The sequence below is a fragment of the Cyanistes caeruleus genome, chromosome 17 (assembly GCF_971803275.1).
Source record: "Cyanistes caeruleus chromosome 17, bCyaCae1.hap1.1, whole genome shotgun sequence".
NCBI classification, from domain to species: Eukaryota; Metazoa; Chordata; class Aves; order Passeriformes; family Paridae; genus Cyanistes; species Cyanistes caeruleus.
In genome coordinates, this window is record NC_141717.1 from 545915 (window position 1) to 561643 (window position 15729).

General features: G+C 46.4%; 1 protein-coding gene across 2 annotated transcripts; it reads right to left on the bottom strand.

The window, feature by feature from the left end:
- Positions 1 to 1117: 1117 nt before the first annotated feature.
- On the bottom strand, positions 1118 to 14919 carry ROGDI (rogdi atypical leucine zipper). Of its 2 annotated transcripts, none has more exons than XM_086855092.1 (11): positions 14553 to 14919; positions 12215 to 12286; positions 10828 to 10963; positions 9449 to 9503; positions 8853 to 8933; positions 5888 to 5983; positions 4530 to 4628; positions 3940 to 4053; positions 3146 to 3195; positions 2511 to 2637; positions 1118 to 2017 (listed from the first exon to the last, which is right to left on the bottom strand). In XM_086855092.1, exons 2-11 carry the CDS (start codon positions 12270 to 12272, stop codon positions 1976 to 1978), a joined length of 858 nt encoding a protein of 285 aa, XP_086711218.1. In that variant the 5' UTR covers positions 12273 to 12286; positions 14553 to 14919; the 3' UTR covers positions 1118 to 1975. The 2 variants fall into 2 exon arrangements, with proteins under 2 accessions (XP_086711218.1, XP_023792135.2); XM_023936367.2 differs by having other exon boundaries at positions 10828 to 10910; positions 14553 to 14675.
- Between the last annotated feature and the right edge of the window lie 810 nt (positions 14920 to 15729).

Below are 15729 nucleotides of genomic sequence, written 5' to 3' on the forward strand. Positions count from 1 at the left end.
GTCAGTGAGTAACTTGGAAAACCTGGACTGGATTTGTCCTGAGTATGGAATGGAGTCCGTTGGAGGGAAAACTGGGTCTGGATTAATCCCAGAGTACGGAGGGGAGTCGGTTTGAGGGAAAACCTGGACTGGATTTCTCCGAGTACAGAATGGAGTCAGGCAACAAATTGGAAAACCTGGACTGGATTTCTGCCGTAGTACTGAGTACAGTCACTCGGTAACATGGAAAACCCGGACTGTATTTCCTGCAGAGTATGGAATTGAGTCTGACGGTTGGACAGAAAACCCAGACTGGATTTCTCTGGGAATATGGATGGGTGTGTGCCAGCTGGAGGGAAATCCCAGCCTGGATTTCTCCTGGAATACAGAATTGAGTTAGTTGGTTGGACAGAGGACCCAGCACGGATTTTTCCCAGAGTACGGAATGGAGTCAGCATGTTGGAGGGAAAACTTGAATGGGATTTCGTCCAGAGTACAGAATCAAGTGAGTTGGGAATTTGGAAAACTGGGACTGAATTTATCCTGGAGTATGGAAGTGAGTCTGTTGGAGGGAAAATCCAGACTGGACTTCTCCTAGAGTACGAAATGGAATCGGTAGGAGGGAAAACCATGACTGGATTTCACCTAGAGTTTAGAACAGACTGTGTTGGAGAGAAATCCTGGACTGGGTTTCTCCTAGAATTCGAAATAAAGTCAGTCCATTGGATTTCTTGCTCAGTACAGAATGGAGTCAGTGAGTAACTTGGAAAACCCAGACTCGATTCCCTGGAGAGTAAGGAAAGGAGTCTGATGGTTGGACAGAAAACCCAGACTGGATTTCTCCCAGAGAATGAAATGGAGTCAGTGAGTAACTTGGAAAACCTGGACTGGATTTCTCCCAGAATACATAAATGTGTGTGTCGATTAGAGGGAAGGCATGTTTGGAAAACTACTTCAGCTAGCATTCAAGTATCAGACAACACTGAGCTGAGGCTATGCAAACAGCTCAGCCTCTGAAGAGCTGCTCAGCTAGTAGTGCCTCCACTACTGTCCTCCCCAGTAAAGCAAAAGACAACCCACCATGCATAACCAAGAACAGACACTCACTTGTGAGAGAGCACAGAATATCAGATACTCATTCTTTCACAGCCCACATGAGCACTGCAGGGTCTTTATTTCATGGTTATCAGTGGCTAAAGGGATGAGTTATACATTGTAGCATACATAGGCAGCAAATCATAGCAGCAATGCAGTACTCACTTTGCGTTTAATGACAAGATGAAAGACTGCACAAGGTACACCAAGGCAACTCCAAAGGCTGGTGGTGAAAACAAGATACTAAACCTAGAAAAAAACCAACCGGCCCAACCAGGGCTTAGGGAAAAATAATTATCACATTGATGCTGGATGATGGGGGAAATAATTCAAACAACAGCAAGAAAGAGCATCCCCAAAGGGGAATCGGTAACATGGGGATGAGCAAAACAGGCAGGGGAGGGAGTCACTCAGGGTTAGTTATAAGCACAGCTGGACCAGATAAGAGAAACATATTTCACTACATGGAGCAACATGCCCTACCTTTTAACAAGTGTGTTAAGTTAGTCTGTTTTCCCCCCTTCCCAGCCACTTTACAGTCAAGGAGTTAGTTACAGCACAATGCAGCACAAATCTAGTTAGTGAGGGTGCTCCAGAGCACCTATCCCTTTTAGCAGACCTGTGTAACTCGTCAAGAGATAGGGAATTGTGAGCCACATAATGCACGAGAGGGACCAATGGAAGCTCCTGCCAACCACCTAGCACTACTTGGTGCCCTGTTTATGCAGCAATCCCAGACAAGGCTACTAAAGCTGTGTCTCTGGGTACACTGACCCTGCCCTGTGCAGGGCATCTGGCAGTGAAACCCAGCACTCCTCAGGCTGACCTGGACTCAGCTGGCATGAGAGAACAGAGAGAGACACTGGAAGTACTGTAAGGGCTTAGACCATTCCATAGAGAATTAATATGGCCTGTAGTTCCAGTAACTGGAGAAAACAGAGATCTGGAAAGCAAGAACAAAAGCAGGTAAGTTCCCATACCCTTTGGACCACAAAAAAAAAAAAAAGAGCATGTAATGTGTGAGGGAGGACATAGCTTCACAGAATTACACACTTCAGCACTGTACTACTGAAGAGCAGGTTTGCTGCTGCTGTCACTCAAGAAGCACAAAGTTACTTGCTCAAGGCGGCAGTTACAGAGCTGGAACTGAGCACTGATCTGTTGGAATCTAGGTTACTTGTTTCCTCTCATCCACCTCATGACTGAGAACATGGAAGTGTCTATTTGCTCCTTTCCATCTAGTCAACAGCTCAGCAGACATGTGCCACAATACTTATCCTATGGCTATTTGCTAGGCAGTACCAGCCAGGTCCCCGGCTCCAGAACACTGACTCACCCCTTATTTTTGGCAAGCTGAACAGAATAACATCACATCAGATCAGAGGTCCTCTCAAAACCCAGAGTTAAAAACAAAGCCCCTTTTTCAAGGCCATTACCTTGTCCTTCAGTTGCTGGCAAAGCTGCAGTGAAACTGTGAAGAAGACAAGGGCATCGTTTAACCATGGGACAACACATTCCACTTTATGGACATGGCTGACTTCATATCGCTGGCTGCCAAACTCACTGGAGGGGGGGAAAAGAGCACAGCTTCACACACAACAGCACAGAACTCAACTGTCCCGCATTCCCATAGGAGAGATTATAATGATTTCTGTCACATTTAAATCAACACCTGGCAGTTACAGAATGCAAACACTCAAGTCCATCTCTGACCAGATTTATAGTTAAGCTAGGGGATGAAGGTAGGAACTTCCATTCATTACAGACAGGCACAGAGGTAGGGAATGCAGATGGCAATGCCAATAACCAAACACTCATTTTCGTTGTAAACTCTCATCTCTAGATAAACTCATGGCACTATCTAGATGGGCTGAATCCTGGAAATTCACATATTTTGACCCTTAGGACCAAATCATTAAAGAGACACAACAGAGAATCCACAGCAAGTGACTCAGTCCAGTTTCTCCACTTTGTAGATGCTATAATGGAAACTGCACACAGCTGTTTGGACCCTCAAGACATACAAACACCTGTTATTCAGGTACACTACCCTTGCAATGACTATACTTACAACATGGCCCCAGGGTTGTGCAAAACAGACCCTCCAGTAGGCTTGAAGTTCTAGAGAAGGAAAAGATTAATAGGATTTTGATGATGTGAACAAACCACTTAGAAGAAAGACATTCAAGGTTTACACTTTCAATAGCCTGACATCAAGAAACACCCATGCTCTATTTGCCTAGACACTTCATCAGTATGGAATCCCTTTTTGTTAGAACCCTTCCTACTCCATCATGAAAGAAATTCTACACATTGGCTCAGTTCAATGTAGCTACAAATTTTATAACTACAGAAATAAGATGAGAAGACCCAGAAGAAAAACAAAATACAGATTTTCAGGAAAATCTTCCTTATGGAAGAACTGCATTTCATAAATCTTAGGAGTTTAACACTGTTTTTACAGGACATCAAGTTGACCCATACAAAAGGTGAAACAGAAAAGTATCCATCAAAACTCCATTAGGAAACCAAAGATGCTACTCTGATGTAAGCTGGATTAATATAACTATGTCCTTCCAAAAGTACACAAAATTACCAAGCTATATTTAAAGTACTTGGTAAAAAACGGCTTACTCCACAGCACTGGTATGTTCTTCTGGGCTAAACAGCCATGCCCCAAACTAGATTTAAAGCCAGTGTTCTGTGTGCAGCAGACTTAAAACACAGACACTTAGCACCAGCTGAACTCATTTCTGCATTATCTTATGAACATAACATTGCATCAGGTAGTAGTGTGATTTCCTCCTCACACTGGGATGTAAGGAGAGGAAACTAAACAAAGGCTCAGGAGATACCAGGCATCACCTTGGTTGTGCTGGGCTGCAGCATGTGGAGTTGGTAGACAGTGAGACACAGCTTGTTCAGGTTAATATAGAAATTCACAAGGATGTCTGGAGGCAGCGCAGGGGTGAACATTTTCTGGCAAGAAAATTAGTCATTGAAAAGATCATCATTTCTAATGCTGGGAAATCATTCCCTTTTCCCAAGCCACACTACAATGACCCCATGGCAAAAAAAAAAAAAAACATTAGGAGAGAAACAAAGACTGAGCAGCTGCAGGCAACGAATGCGGCTCTCACTGCCCTTGATCAAACAGTATGTGCATGACAGTGACAAGAGAGGGTGGAGCAGTGTTCACAAGGGCAAATCATCCCTGGACAAGACTCTTGGGCAGAGAACAGAACTTACTCTCTGAGAACCAGAGTCAGCTGCCCAAGTCAGCTGTGCTGTCCCAGGAAGATACAGAGCAGCCAAAACCACTCAGGATTTGCATTTGCTTCAGTTCTGCCTCAGGAGACACTTCAGAAACCCACTTCCACCAGGATGCAGCCCAGTATCCAAACTGTTGCAATGCTGCCAGACCTGTATAGAGATCTAGACCACCACATACTTACTGTGAGACCACTGGAGGCAATTTCTGGTAGTGTCAGAGTGGCAGGAGTGGTCAGCCGATTTCGGGCTCTGGAGAGCTGCAACATCACAGCATCCATAAGCTACAAGTTAATGTACAGAACCACTGTTGAGTGTGCACAGCTCTGGACAGTGTGTTGTAGAATCCTATAGCCTTCTGCAAGTGTTAAAACAACAACCACCACTACACCTCACCCTTCCAGGAATTCAGGAACTTACTGGGAAGGGATGGCTCCCACATAAATGCAGTTTAACAGTTACCACCATTAGAGAGTTATGAGACAGGTCAGAAGCGTTCAATACCAGCAACTGATGAGAGAACAGCTATTCATGACAGGAATACCAAGGCAACGTAAGATCAATTACTGATGCCACAGAGGCATCAACAAATTCATCATCAGCTCTTCAGAACAGGCACTAAGGAAAAAACAAGCTGCATTCTCAGTCTCCCCACTCCCACATCAAAGGTGCAACTGCTGCATGGGCTCCCTCTGTTCATAACCAGCTATGAGCAAGGCAATAGAAAACGCGCTCATTGTGAGGCCAATCCTGCTAGAAACCACCGTTCAAAGGCTCTATTCAGACAGACTTCCTCTTCCAGAAAAAAAGGGAGAAGCAACATATCTGTTATAGAGCTCATGACTGCTAAGATGAAAGCACTTTCTATCATGACCAACATCTCCCCTTACTTCCACTTGAAAGTTAAAGGAAATAGTTTTATTACCTAGCTTCTTCCTATATGTAGCCCTTGCCCATATGGAAACTAAAAAGTTTAATTTTCTCATGTTTGATGTTGTGATGGATTTTAATGAGCAAGCTGAAATTCTGGTGCCTTCAGAGGGCATTTCCAAGCAGAAGGTTGGGCTTCACTGCCATGCAGCAGCTGCTGTGTATTAGACCCCAGAAAATACTACTGGCAAGAGAGAAGTCACTTTCAGATTTTCAGTAAATCACAAGTACTGTCATCTTCTGTTTACTGATGGCTGTCTCACTGCTCTCGCCAGCAGCACCAATCAACAAAGAGCATTAAGTTATGTAACATCATCCACAAAAGATCAAAGAATATTATCCAGATTATCACTGGTGTGTAACAGGGCACTGACTGCTCAGATTACTGTTCACCAGGATGTACAGCCCTGTTACGAATGCTAAACTAGTACAGATTCATATAAAAAATGAGGTCACATGGACACTTCTTGACATGGGTACATACTGGTACAACTATGAAGACTGTTTCCACTAGGAGACTCAGACAGTAATGTGCATTAAATGTGTTTAAAACAACAAATGGAGGGAAGAAAAATGCATGTTCCGACCCAAGCAGCAGGGGCTTTCTCCTCACCTTAAGCACCTCCAAGCCTGTTTTGAACTGGTAGTTCACATCTCTGTTCATAAGCAGGTAAATTGCTTGGTTCACATGGTTTCTAGCATCCTGGATCTGCAAAGGTACAAATGCAGCCCTATGAAAGAAATATTCCATAAGAACACATTGGGATGTGGTAGTCAGGCCGGGTCTGTTGGTCCGACCTGGAATGCCATGACCTTCCCAGGGAGAGGTCCCGCAAGGGATGGGCTTCTAGGGGTCTCAGGCAGTCTTGTGGCCACCAGGAAACCTCAGCAAGGTGCAGCCTGTGGCTGCAAGTGATTAGCTCAGTGATTTCCAGCTCAGTGATTTCAGCTCAGCTTGCGAGATTATCCCAGGCCAACTCAGAGACAGACATGAGCATCATGTGGCGATTCCACAGAGACAGCCTTTATTGTCCAGCAGCTCTGTGAAGGGGTGCCAGGGACAGTGGCTCCCTCCTTAACTGGGCAGAAGCTGGGGTTTTTATGGGGGAAAGCAAGGGTGGTACCAAGGGGGAGAAACCAATGGGTTACAAAAAAATCAACACAGGCATCAAAGAATGGTGGGATAGCTGAAGCCCTCACCATGACAAGGGAGGATGGTCCCATCTAAGGGGTATCTCTCCAGGAGAGGGTTGAGATAAGCTTATCACAGCCCATTCAAGGGACATCCCTCCAGGGGAAAACCGTGGCAAGCTTATCAAGTGCTCTGCACTTTGAAGTAAAGATTTCACTATTATCTCACTGGCCTTAAGAACGATGTCTTCTCAGATATAATGTCATGTCTAAATGTCAGACACTCTCAAACACAAACCTACCACTGCTGTCCAGAAGCATTACTGGGCTCTCCACTCATTGACTGGAGATGCAGACCAGTCTGACAGCTATAACCTGGATTGTCAGTACAGATATTGCTCCTGTCCTGAAGTGACATCAGGCACTCTCAACATGGGAGTGCTCTGAAAACAATGCCCTGATAGAAATTCTCACTGCTAATGGCATATAGCAGTCAGCTCTAGCACCATGAACAATGATTTCATCCTATCAGAGCTAAAACAGACGACATCAATGAGCAGTAATTTCTAATACAGTGTCTCTCTCAGTATCTCAGAGTCCTTCTGAAGTAAAATTGTTGGAATTGAGAGTTATCTCCAGCATCAAGAAGCTGTGCCATTGTGTGGGACTGGACCAGACTCAGGACATAGGTGGCTCAAGTTCTTCTCAAGCAAGAGGAACACAGTTATAAATGGAAGGTTGATAGGTGTATCCTTGCTTTCATGGGAGCAAGGACAAACCAGAGGAAGATAATGGCCCTGGGAGAAACTGATTTGTGTTCAATTTCAGGCAGCAGCATGAAAATTAAAAAACAAGCCCAAGGAGTAAATTAGAGGGTGCAAATGGAACAGCTAAGCAGAGAAGCTTGTATGAGAAGTGTCTGCTGGGAGACAGGCAACACAGCCTATAGTATTTGTAGTTTGATATATTTACAGTGCCCTCCAGCAGTCACAGTTCCCACCTCTATATCCTTGTAGAAGCCCCACTGGCATAGACCTGGCTCTGGTTCCTTCTAATGCAGAGCTCAGGGAACGCCAAACAGCCTTGCTCTTAGAAAGCTCTTGCACAGGAGATCAGAGAGAGAAGAGTGAGAATCCACTGTCAGACTGCAGAGATACTGCAGGTACTTGGGCATCTCCAAATGTCATCACCTCCAGCCTTTACATCTCCCAGAGTCTTCTGAGCAAGCTAAACTTTTCCTGGCAGCACTACCCAAACAAGCGACGCCAACCCTGCTGTTATGATTTGCTTCATTCAGATTTCCCCTTGATTTTGCTTTGTTTTCTAAACAATTTCCTCAAAATTAATGTGCCTGCACTTGTGTTCCTCAAAAACATGCCTACACTACAACTTCTTACCCATGACTTCACTTTGTACAGAGAAACAGAACTCCAACTGACATGTCTCATTAAGGGAAGATATTCCCTTGAGATGCTAAGTTTTAATTCAGGCCAAAGATCACCATAGAACCACTTTATTTGCTTCTGTGCTCAGTCCTTTAGGCACTCACACTCCATATCTAAATAACGTTAGAACACATAATGCAAGTAAATAAAGGAAGTTGTTTTCCTTTTATAGCTGGTAGAAGTCTATCAACCAGGCAGCAGTACAGAACAGCCACAAAAGAGGAGGCACCGCTGGGTGTTGTCACAAAACCTTCCTTGCTTTGTTGCAAGGCATAAACAAACTCAGTCAAGTTTGGTATTAACATCCCAAGTACACAATTTTCTAGATTTCTACAAAGTTACTAGGTGGAGCTTTCACTGCTAAAGCAGATATTTGGAACTGCAGTCAATGCCAACTACATTCACCATCTAGAAAAATCTGAGCTACGGCACAAGGAAGCATATTGATTCCATTTTCCTCCAACCTACTCAGCTGTGACAAAGTAATCGAGGAAAAACATGTCTTCAGATACTAGGTCAGATCCTGAAATCAGGTATGTCCTAGCAAAACGATGGGAAAGAGATTCTGGTTCTGGATAGCTGTATTCTTTTAACTCCTTACCTGAGGGAACTCAGACATGCTGGAACATAATAATTTGTTCTCAGTGTAAACAAGTGCATCTGTAAGAGAATGAGAGCAAGCTACTCAAAGCCCCTGAAGCTGCTCTTTGCCTTACTAGCCTGGGGTGATATGGGACAGTCCCACACAAGCACCTCAGGCACTCCTTTAAAGGACCATGACTGCTATGTAGACAGCCTTCAGATCAAATGGTGTGTCTTGAAATGAGCCCATCCAGGCACCCTAACTGAATGTAACTGATTTAATTGCACCTGCTTCCTCCCTTAGCTTTTACCACTGTAGCTCATGTGGAATGGACATTACAGTCTCTCTCAAAAGACTAAAGTTACTGCTCAGAGAGCACTGAGGCTATGGACAGGTGGGCATGTAGACCCAACAGGTACCTGCTGCAATTTCCACTGCTTGTCTTCCCGGAATGCAAAATGCAGGAGCTGATTGTTTCTGGGCATTTTCAGATTAACATCCTTGAAAAAAGAAACAAACACATGAGAGCAAGAAATGCCTGTATGCAGAAGTTGGGGCTGGCAGTCACATTCCCACCTTCAGACCATCCAGGCAAACTGCCTTCTGAGTCCTGGCACAGCCAGAACAGCAGTGCTTCCACAGGATGATATTAATACAAATAGGTTGAAGTGCATTGAGTGAATCAGGATCCAGGCAGGACATATGACCTCAGCCCAGAAGGTCCCCAAGGAAATTTGTTATTACACAATAAAGTGGTAAAGGCAAGGAATCCCCACAGAAGTTGACTACAGCACTCACCACCATATGGTGGTGGTAGAAGGGGATGTCAGATGCTGGATCTTGACAAATTTCAATGGTTGCTGAAACATGAAGGCCAATTAGGGAGGACTGACAAAGAACACTGATCACTGGTAACACATAACCAGGGTGACCACCCTCCCTGAGGTGATCAAAGGGTGATAAGGATGACACCCACCCCTTGTAGCACAAAGCAAGAAGTGTGGCAAGTACTCACAGCTTGACACAGTGCATCTCCCTGCAGCGTCATCACACCTTTCACCTGGTCTGTGCTGGAATGAGAGGAAACATCTGGGCAACACATGTCACAAGAGACACCTATCAACTGCCAGCCTAACACCTCCCCTCCTTGTCCTGTGTAGCCAGCATGGCTCCTCCTGCCCGGTGTCTGAACACTACTCCTGCCCAGCAGCTGAACACTACACACACATTCAAGTACCCAGTTCTTGGCCTGTGGTAAACTCCTGTCATATTCTTTACGGGCCACCTCACCCTAATTGCTCTGCCAAAAACAATAACTTCATTTCTGATCCTATTCTTATTCCATTTATCACCTGTCAACAATTTGGTTGCTGTTACAAACAGCCCTAGCAGGCACAAGCACAAGACAATAAATTAATTACTGACTTTGAAGTGTTACGTGATTCCTACAGGAGTTGAAAGCCACCCCAAACCACACTCCATTCCAAGAAAAAAGACCCTAAATAAGTAAAACCCCACAACTTTAAATAAATAAAAATCCCACATCCCAAACCCTTTGAAAAGTCCTGTAAGATGACTCACATCTACAATGAACAGTGTGAGGAGAAGACTGAAGCACCTGGTTGGGCCATACCTTACATTTTACTGTATTAGAGACTCTACATCAACACTGCAAGATCATCCTTAAAACAATAACAAATGAAAACTAAATTAATTTTAACTAAGATCTGAAGAAGACACCCTCAAACTTAGTTTTTACATACAGAATTACTGTATGATTCCTTGAAATCCTGTAACATTCCTAATGACTAAGGTTAACTACTTTCTGACATGATTGTGAACTCTGCCAGAGCACCTATCGAGACCAAGGGCCACACTGAGGATCAAAAACTGGGTATCCATTTCAGAAGAAGTGCTCACCTATAGCACCTTTTGCACAAGCCTCTGTTTGTTTTGTGTGAAGAAGATTTACTATTGCAGTTGTAGGGAGATTACAACAAAGATTAATATTTCTTCATAGTGAAGGTCAGAAACTGAGCCAAGAGCAGAATTAGGGTCTTGTAATTGCAACTCCCTGTGTCATAATGAGAAAAATGCCCCTTGACAAACTGCCAGCAGGACTAAGGCAACCAACAAATATGTGGTCAGGAATCAGTGACTATGTTACAGGTGACAGCAGGAAATGGCATAAGGCTGGCTCAGGCAGCCCTGGAGCATCGCTACAGACTGTTATCTTCACCTGCCATGAGAGTTAGCTTGTTTTCCTTAAAGCAAAATCTCCTATTAAAGAAAACTCATTACTCCAGGGCGTCTGCAAAGCCCTTCACCACAGATCCTCCTGGACTTGCACCCTTTGCTGCAGAGGGAAGTGACCCACTGACCACCACCACTTACCCTGATGTGCTTAATACAAAGTTCTCCTGCCTGACAGCTCCTCCTGAGCCACTGGTGGGCAAGGCAAAGCGGTGGGAGGCCTCCTGCCCAAGAGAAGACACAGTGAGTGCTGGAGCATGTGCCTGGGCCCAGAACACTGTAAGTCAGAAACAAAGATAATGTGGACACCAGCAAGTGGCTGAATATGTAGCAGTCACCTCTGCCAGCCTCCTGAAGTCCATCAAGCAAAGCACTTGTATTCCATCCTACTGCAGGACTGGTGAAGCCCAGGAGAAGGCTAAGCACATGCAACCCATAGGAAAAGGCATTTGGAAATCCCACACCCTGTAGCTGGGCAGTGCCAGCAGGATCCCCAAGCTGTCCACAGAAGGAGCAGCACACAACAGCTCAGCTCTGCACACCCTCAGGCACCATGGTGCTGCCCCTTATCACAGCTGTCTTTACACATGAAGGAAGTCTGAAGTGAAAACCAGCCCTCCCCAGCCCTCCACCTGGTTATACTGGCTGGTGACTGCCCTTCACACACTTCACCCTCAAAACAGTAATAAATTCTCCAAAACGGATGCTATATATATAGTTATTGCAGTCTATTGTCACCTGATACTAACTCCAGTCCTGGGGCTCTGAGTCAGCACTACGGTACTCATATTTGCTCTGGCACTTGTCCCTCTCCTCCACATTTTTGGCCCTGCTCTTCCATCACTACATAACCTCCCAAAACTAGACATTGTTAAGGGGCTGGGCCTGTTGAACAACGACCCAGCAGACACATGGTGAATTCTCGGTGCACACAAGTCCCTTTGGCCAGTTCTCCACTGGCTGCTTGGAAAGAGTCAACCCCGCAGCACATGCTCAGGCTGGAGAAGGGTGAGAAAAGTGCTGCCCATCTGCTTCAGCTGGAGACATCAGGCCTCTGAAAGAGGCTGGTACCAGCTGAGGAGTGCGCATTTTGAGGAAAGGAAGATTTTAAACAAGGAGAGTTCATGCTAGTAACTACTGCACAAGTAGCAGCTGTCAGCTAAAGGACATGTTGCTTGCTTCCACTAGCACATGTCAGACTTACAGGCAGATTCAGATTCTCTGTACCAGAAAGTACTCCTATCTCAGGCAAATGCCTGGCAGATAGGTCTGGCTGCCTCCATGTGCCTTTTCAAAGCAGATCTCAGCAGAGGGTCAAGAACAGAGCAATCTTGGGGAAATTAGCTTTACTGGGCATCCTCAAGAGCAGAGGGAAAGCAAGCACTAGGGACACAACTGGACATGCATGGATGACCTTTCCATGCAGCCTCTACCAAGAATTTCTTCCTGCAGGGGAAATCTATCACCATTCCTTACACAGAAGGTCAAACAAAGCCACAACACAAAACTCAGACAAAATTAACCTCACCTTCAAAATATCCTGCAGCTGTCTCAAAACAGCATGGACATCTTCTTGTAAAAGCCATTTAAATTCTTCTTCCTATGTCGTGGAAAAATAGCAGTGGAATCATTAGACATAAAACACTGGAAACAAATATCTCAGACACATGCGAAAATTATTTAAGTTCTAAGTGTACTGCTGTTTGCATGCTGTTTAAGTAAAGGAAAACAAATACTTCTTCCCGATTTGTTGAAACACCTCTCCACCCCAGTCCAATGAACTGTCCTCATTCTTGCCCTGACTTAGTTTAAGAAAGCAACATTCACACAAATCACTGTACCAAAAACCTACTGAAGTCAAATGCAATTTTCAGAGCAAATCCTATTGCTTCAAAAACTGGGGCATCTTTTTAAGCTGTTGGGATGTCGCTGCCAGACACATACCCAGCCTCCCTCACTGCCCCTTCCTCAATGGGTGGGGAGGAAATAAGATCATGGGCCAAGGTAAAGCTAGGAAAATCCATTACCAACTCCTGGCACAGGCAAAACTGAATCAACTTGCAGACAGATTTGTAGCTAATTAGGTGGTGAGAAACAATGATAAAAACTAAAATGAGCATCCCCCATCCCAAACATTTCCCCAAGCAATAGCAGTCTCAAACCAAAACAAGTTAAGCTGAAAAGGGGGTGGAGGGGGACACAGGCTGGGGACTCCAAATCATTGGGAAGATTCAGTAACGAACAAGTTTGGATCTGATGACTCACTGCCTTGAGCCTCCATCGGCTGCTGCCACAAAGAAGCATGCATAAAGCAGACCCTCAAAGCACATCTAAAGTTCCTGTTAAACCATGAGCTCCATGCAGGTCATCAAAGAAGTGGGTGACAGAGGCAAGTATGGGAGAAAGAAAAGATTGCCACTTGTCATCCTGTAAGAAAAGAGAAATCTTCCATGGGGAGATTTTTGAGCATGTTGCCCACAGAAAAATAAGCAAGCTATGGTCAACTCAGAACTTTAAGCTTGCAGTTTCTCTGCTAGATTATTCCTATTCACCATGAGGAGCACAACCCCCCCACTGATGTGTCATCACCTTATGCAAGAGTTATCTCAACAAGCAGTAGGACAAAGTCAGGTTTGTTTCAGCAAACATTTATCCAAGGCAGGCACACACAACAAAGCCAGGCAGGATTCCCTGACATTCTTCAAAGCAGTTTGGGCACAGGAACACTTTAATCTTGATCTGGGTTTCTGGAAATTATACTGATCACAGAATGTTCTTAACTGGAAGGGACCCACAAGGATCATGAAGTCCTAGTGTGGGGAGTCTACTGCAGTGCCTGACCACCCTTTGGGTGAAGAAATTTTTCCAAATATCCAGCCTAAACCTCCCCTGACATAGAGCTCCATGGTGCTCCCTCATATCCTGCCACTGATCACCACAGAGAAGATAGATCTGCAGCTCTCTTCACTCTGTAACGATTTGCCCTCTTCCAGGTTCCTGAAGGAACAGTGATCCCATGGGTGCAGCAGATGTCCTTAATACCTCCAACACCCACCAGCACCATGCAGGCGTTTCTACTCAAAATTCCCATTGGTATCCTTCCTCCCTTCAGTCACAGCAGGGAATCTCCCTTCCCCGCCTATTAATTTTGGACTAAGTCAAGTTCATGCACATCTGTGTTTTTGGGTAATGCTGGTCATACTCTTCTAAACCATATGACACTAGAAAAAACCGTTTTCCCATGTGGCTTTCCACCCAGGATCGATGGATCTCTGAACTCCTTCTCCAGACCGGAGATTTCATTTCTTTTCGGAGCTCCTGTCCCGGGGAGCCGCAGTGACGACAGCTCTGCGCCGTCCCCGCTGCTACCAGGTCACTAGGGTGTCTCGGGCACCCGCCATGTGCGGGGCGGTTCAGCAGGACACCAAGGCCGAAAGGCACATTCACGGTGTGACGGTGTGACGGGAGCAGGGCGGCCCCGGCCTTGCTATCCCATCCCACCCGGCCCATCGGAGGAGCGGCGCCGGTGGCAGAGCGCCTTGGGCGCTGCTGGCGGGCGAGGCGGGAGGAGGCCGCGGCCTCCGAGCCACACGGCGACAGGGTGCCCGAAAGCCTGGCCCGACAGCAGAGCCAGAACTTGGGGAGCGCCGGCAGCCAGGGCAGGTGCTCTAAGGCTAGGCCCGGGCAGCCTCCGCACAGCGCTCGGCCCAGACACGGGCGATGGGGACGTCCTTGCCGCCATCCAGCGGCTCCCCGCCCGAGCCCGACCAGACAGAACGAACTTGCGGGGGGCCGGCAGTACTGTCATGTCCAGGGAGAGGCCGCTGCCGCTCGCCCTGGCCCCGCCGAACGCCCTCCCGACTCACCAGCACCGCCCGCTCCCCCTGGCTTGCCATCGCCGCCGCCACTCCGACACCACCGGCCCCGCCCCCGGCTCCCAGCGCGCATGGCGCAGCAGCGCTTGATTGGGCGGAGCCACTGCCCTTCGCCGTCCGCAGGGGCGGGGCCCCGTGCGCGACATCAGGCACGGCGGGGCCCATCGGCCCGGACAGCCGCCCCCGAGCCTGTCGATGCTGGAAGATGGCTGTGACCTGCCCCCCCAGCCAAGGGCACAGCGGCGAGGATCAAACCGAGCTGCGTGTAAGAATATTCAGAAATTAGTGAAGACGTAGAAGTCTCATCACTTCTTAAAATAAATACATTTATCCTGGTGAGGTCTTCGTACGGAAGTCCGTGAGTTCCCTTTCACAATGGCTGTACTGCGGGCGAGACGTGAGGTCATAGCACCTTCACCACACCAGCCGCTGCGGGCTGGGAGATGGGAATGAACCTTCGTGCCCAGGGTAGGGAAACCTTCCAACAGCCCTAGTTCCTGCTGCAAGCACAGCTCTCGACCAACTAACTAACTGTTGCCTTTACTGACAGTGCTCAAAAGGTGTGCTTCCTTGGGCACCTGTAACTCACTGCACCCAAACCCCACTCTTATCTACACTTCATTTCATCCTCGTGCCTCAGGGCAGCAACAGTTACTGTTGTCCAATTGTGTGATTATCCACAAGTAGTATTCAGAACTTGTAAATATTTCAGTTAAGGATCAGGTCTTAGAATACCCAACTCACTGCTGAGTTAGTGTTCACAGAATCATGAGATGTCTGGGGTTGAGACGATCCTTAATTCTCATCGTATTCCACTCTCCTGCGATGGACAGGAATCTTCCAATGCGCTCAAAAAAACCCCAAACGCCAGAAGAATAGATGTCCCAGCCCAAAACTTATCAGAAATTGTCATCAACACTAAAACATTAAAACCAAGTATCCTCCTCTCATCCCAGATGCATACAGCCTTCTGCACACAGAGCATGGAATTTATCCAAACTCATCCTCTGTAATTCCTCACTGACAGTTCCATGCTTCATCTTTCACTGTAGTGCTCTTAAGGTTACTCGGTTTTCAGCAGTTCTGCGTTTCTAGTGTTCTGAGGAACACATATTTCTTTAATGCCCCGAGACAGCTCTGACAGACTTCAGAAAATGCCACAAGAACA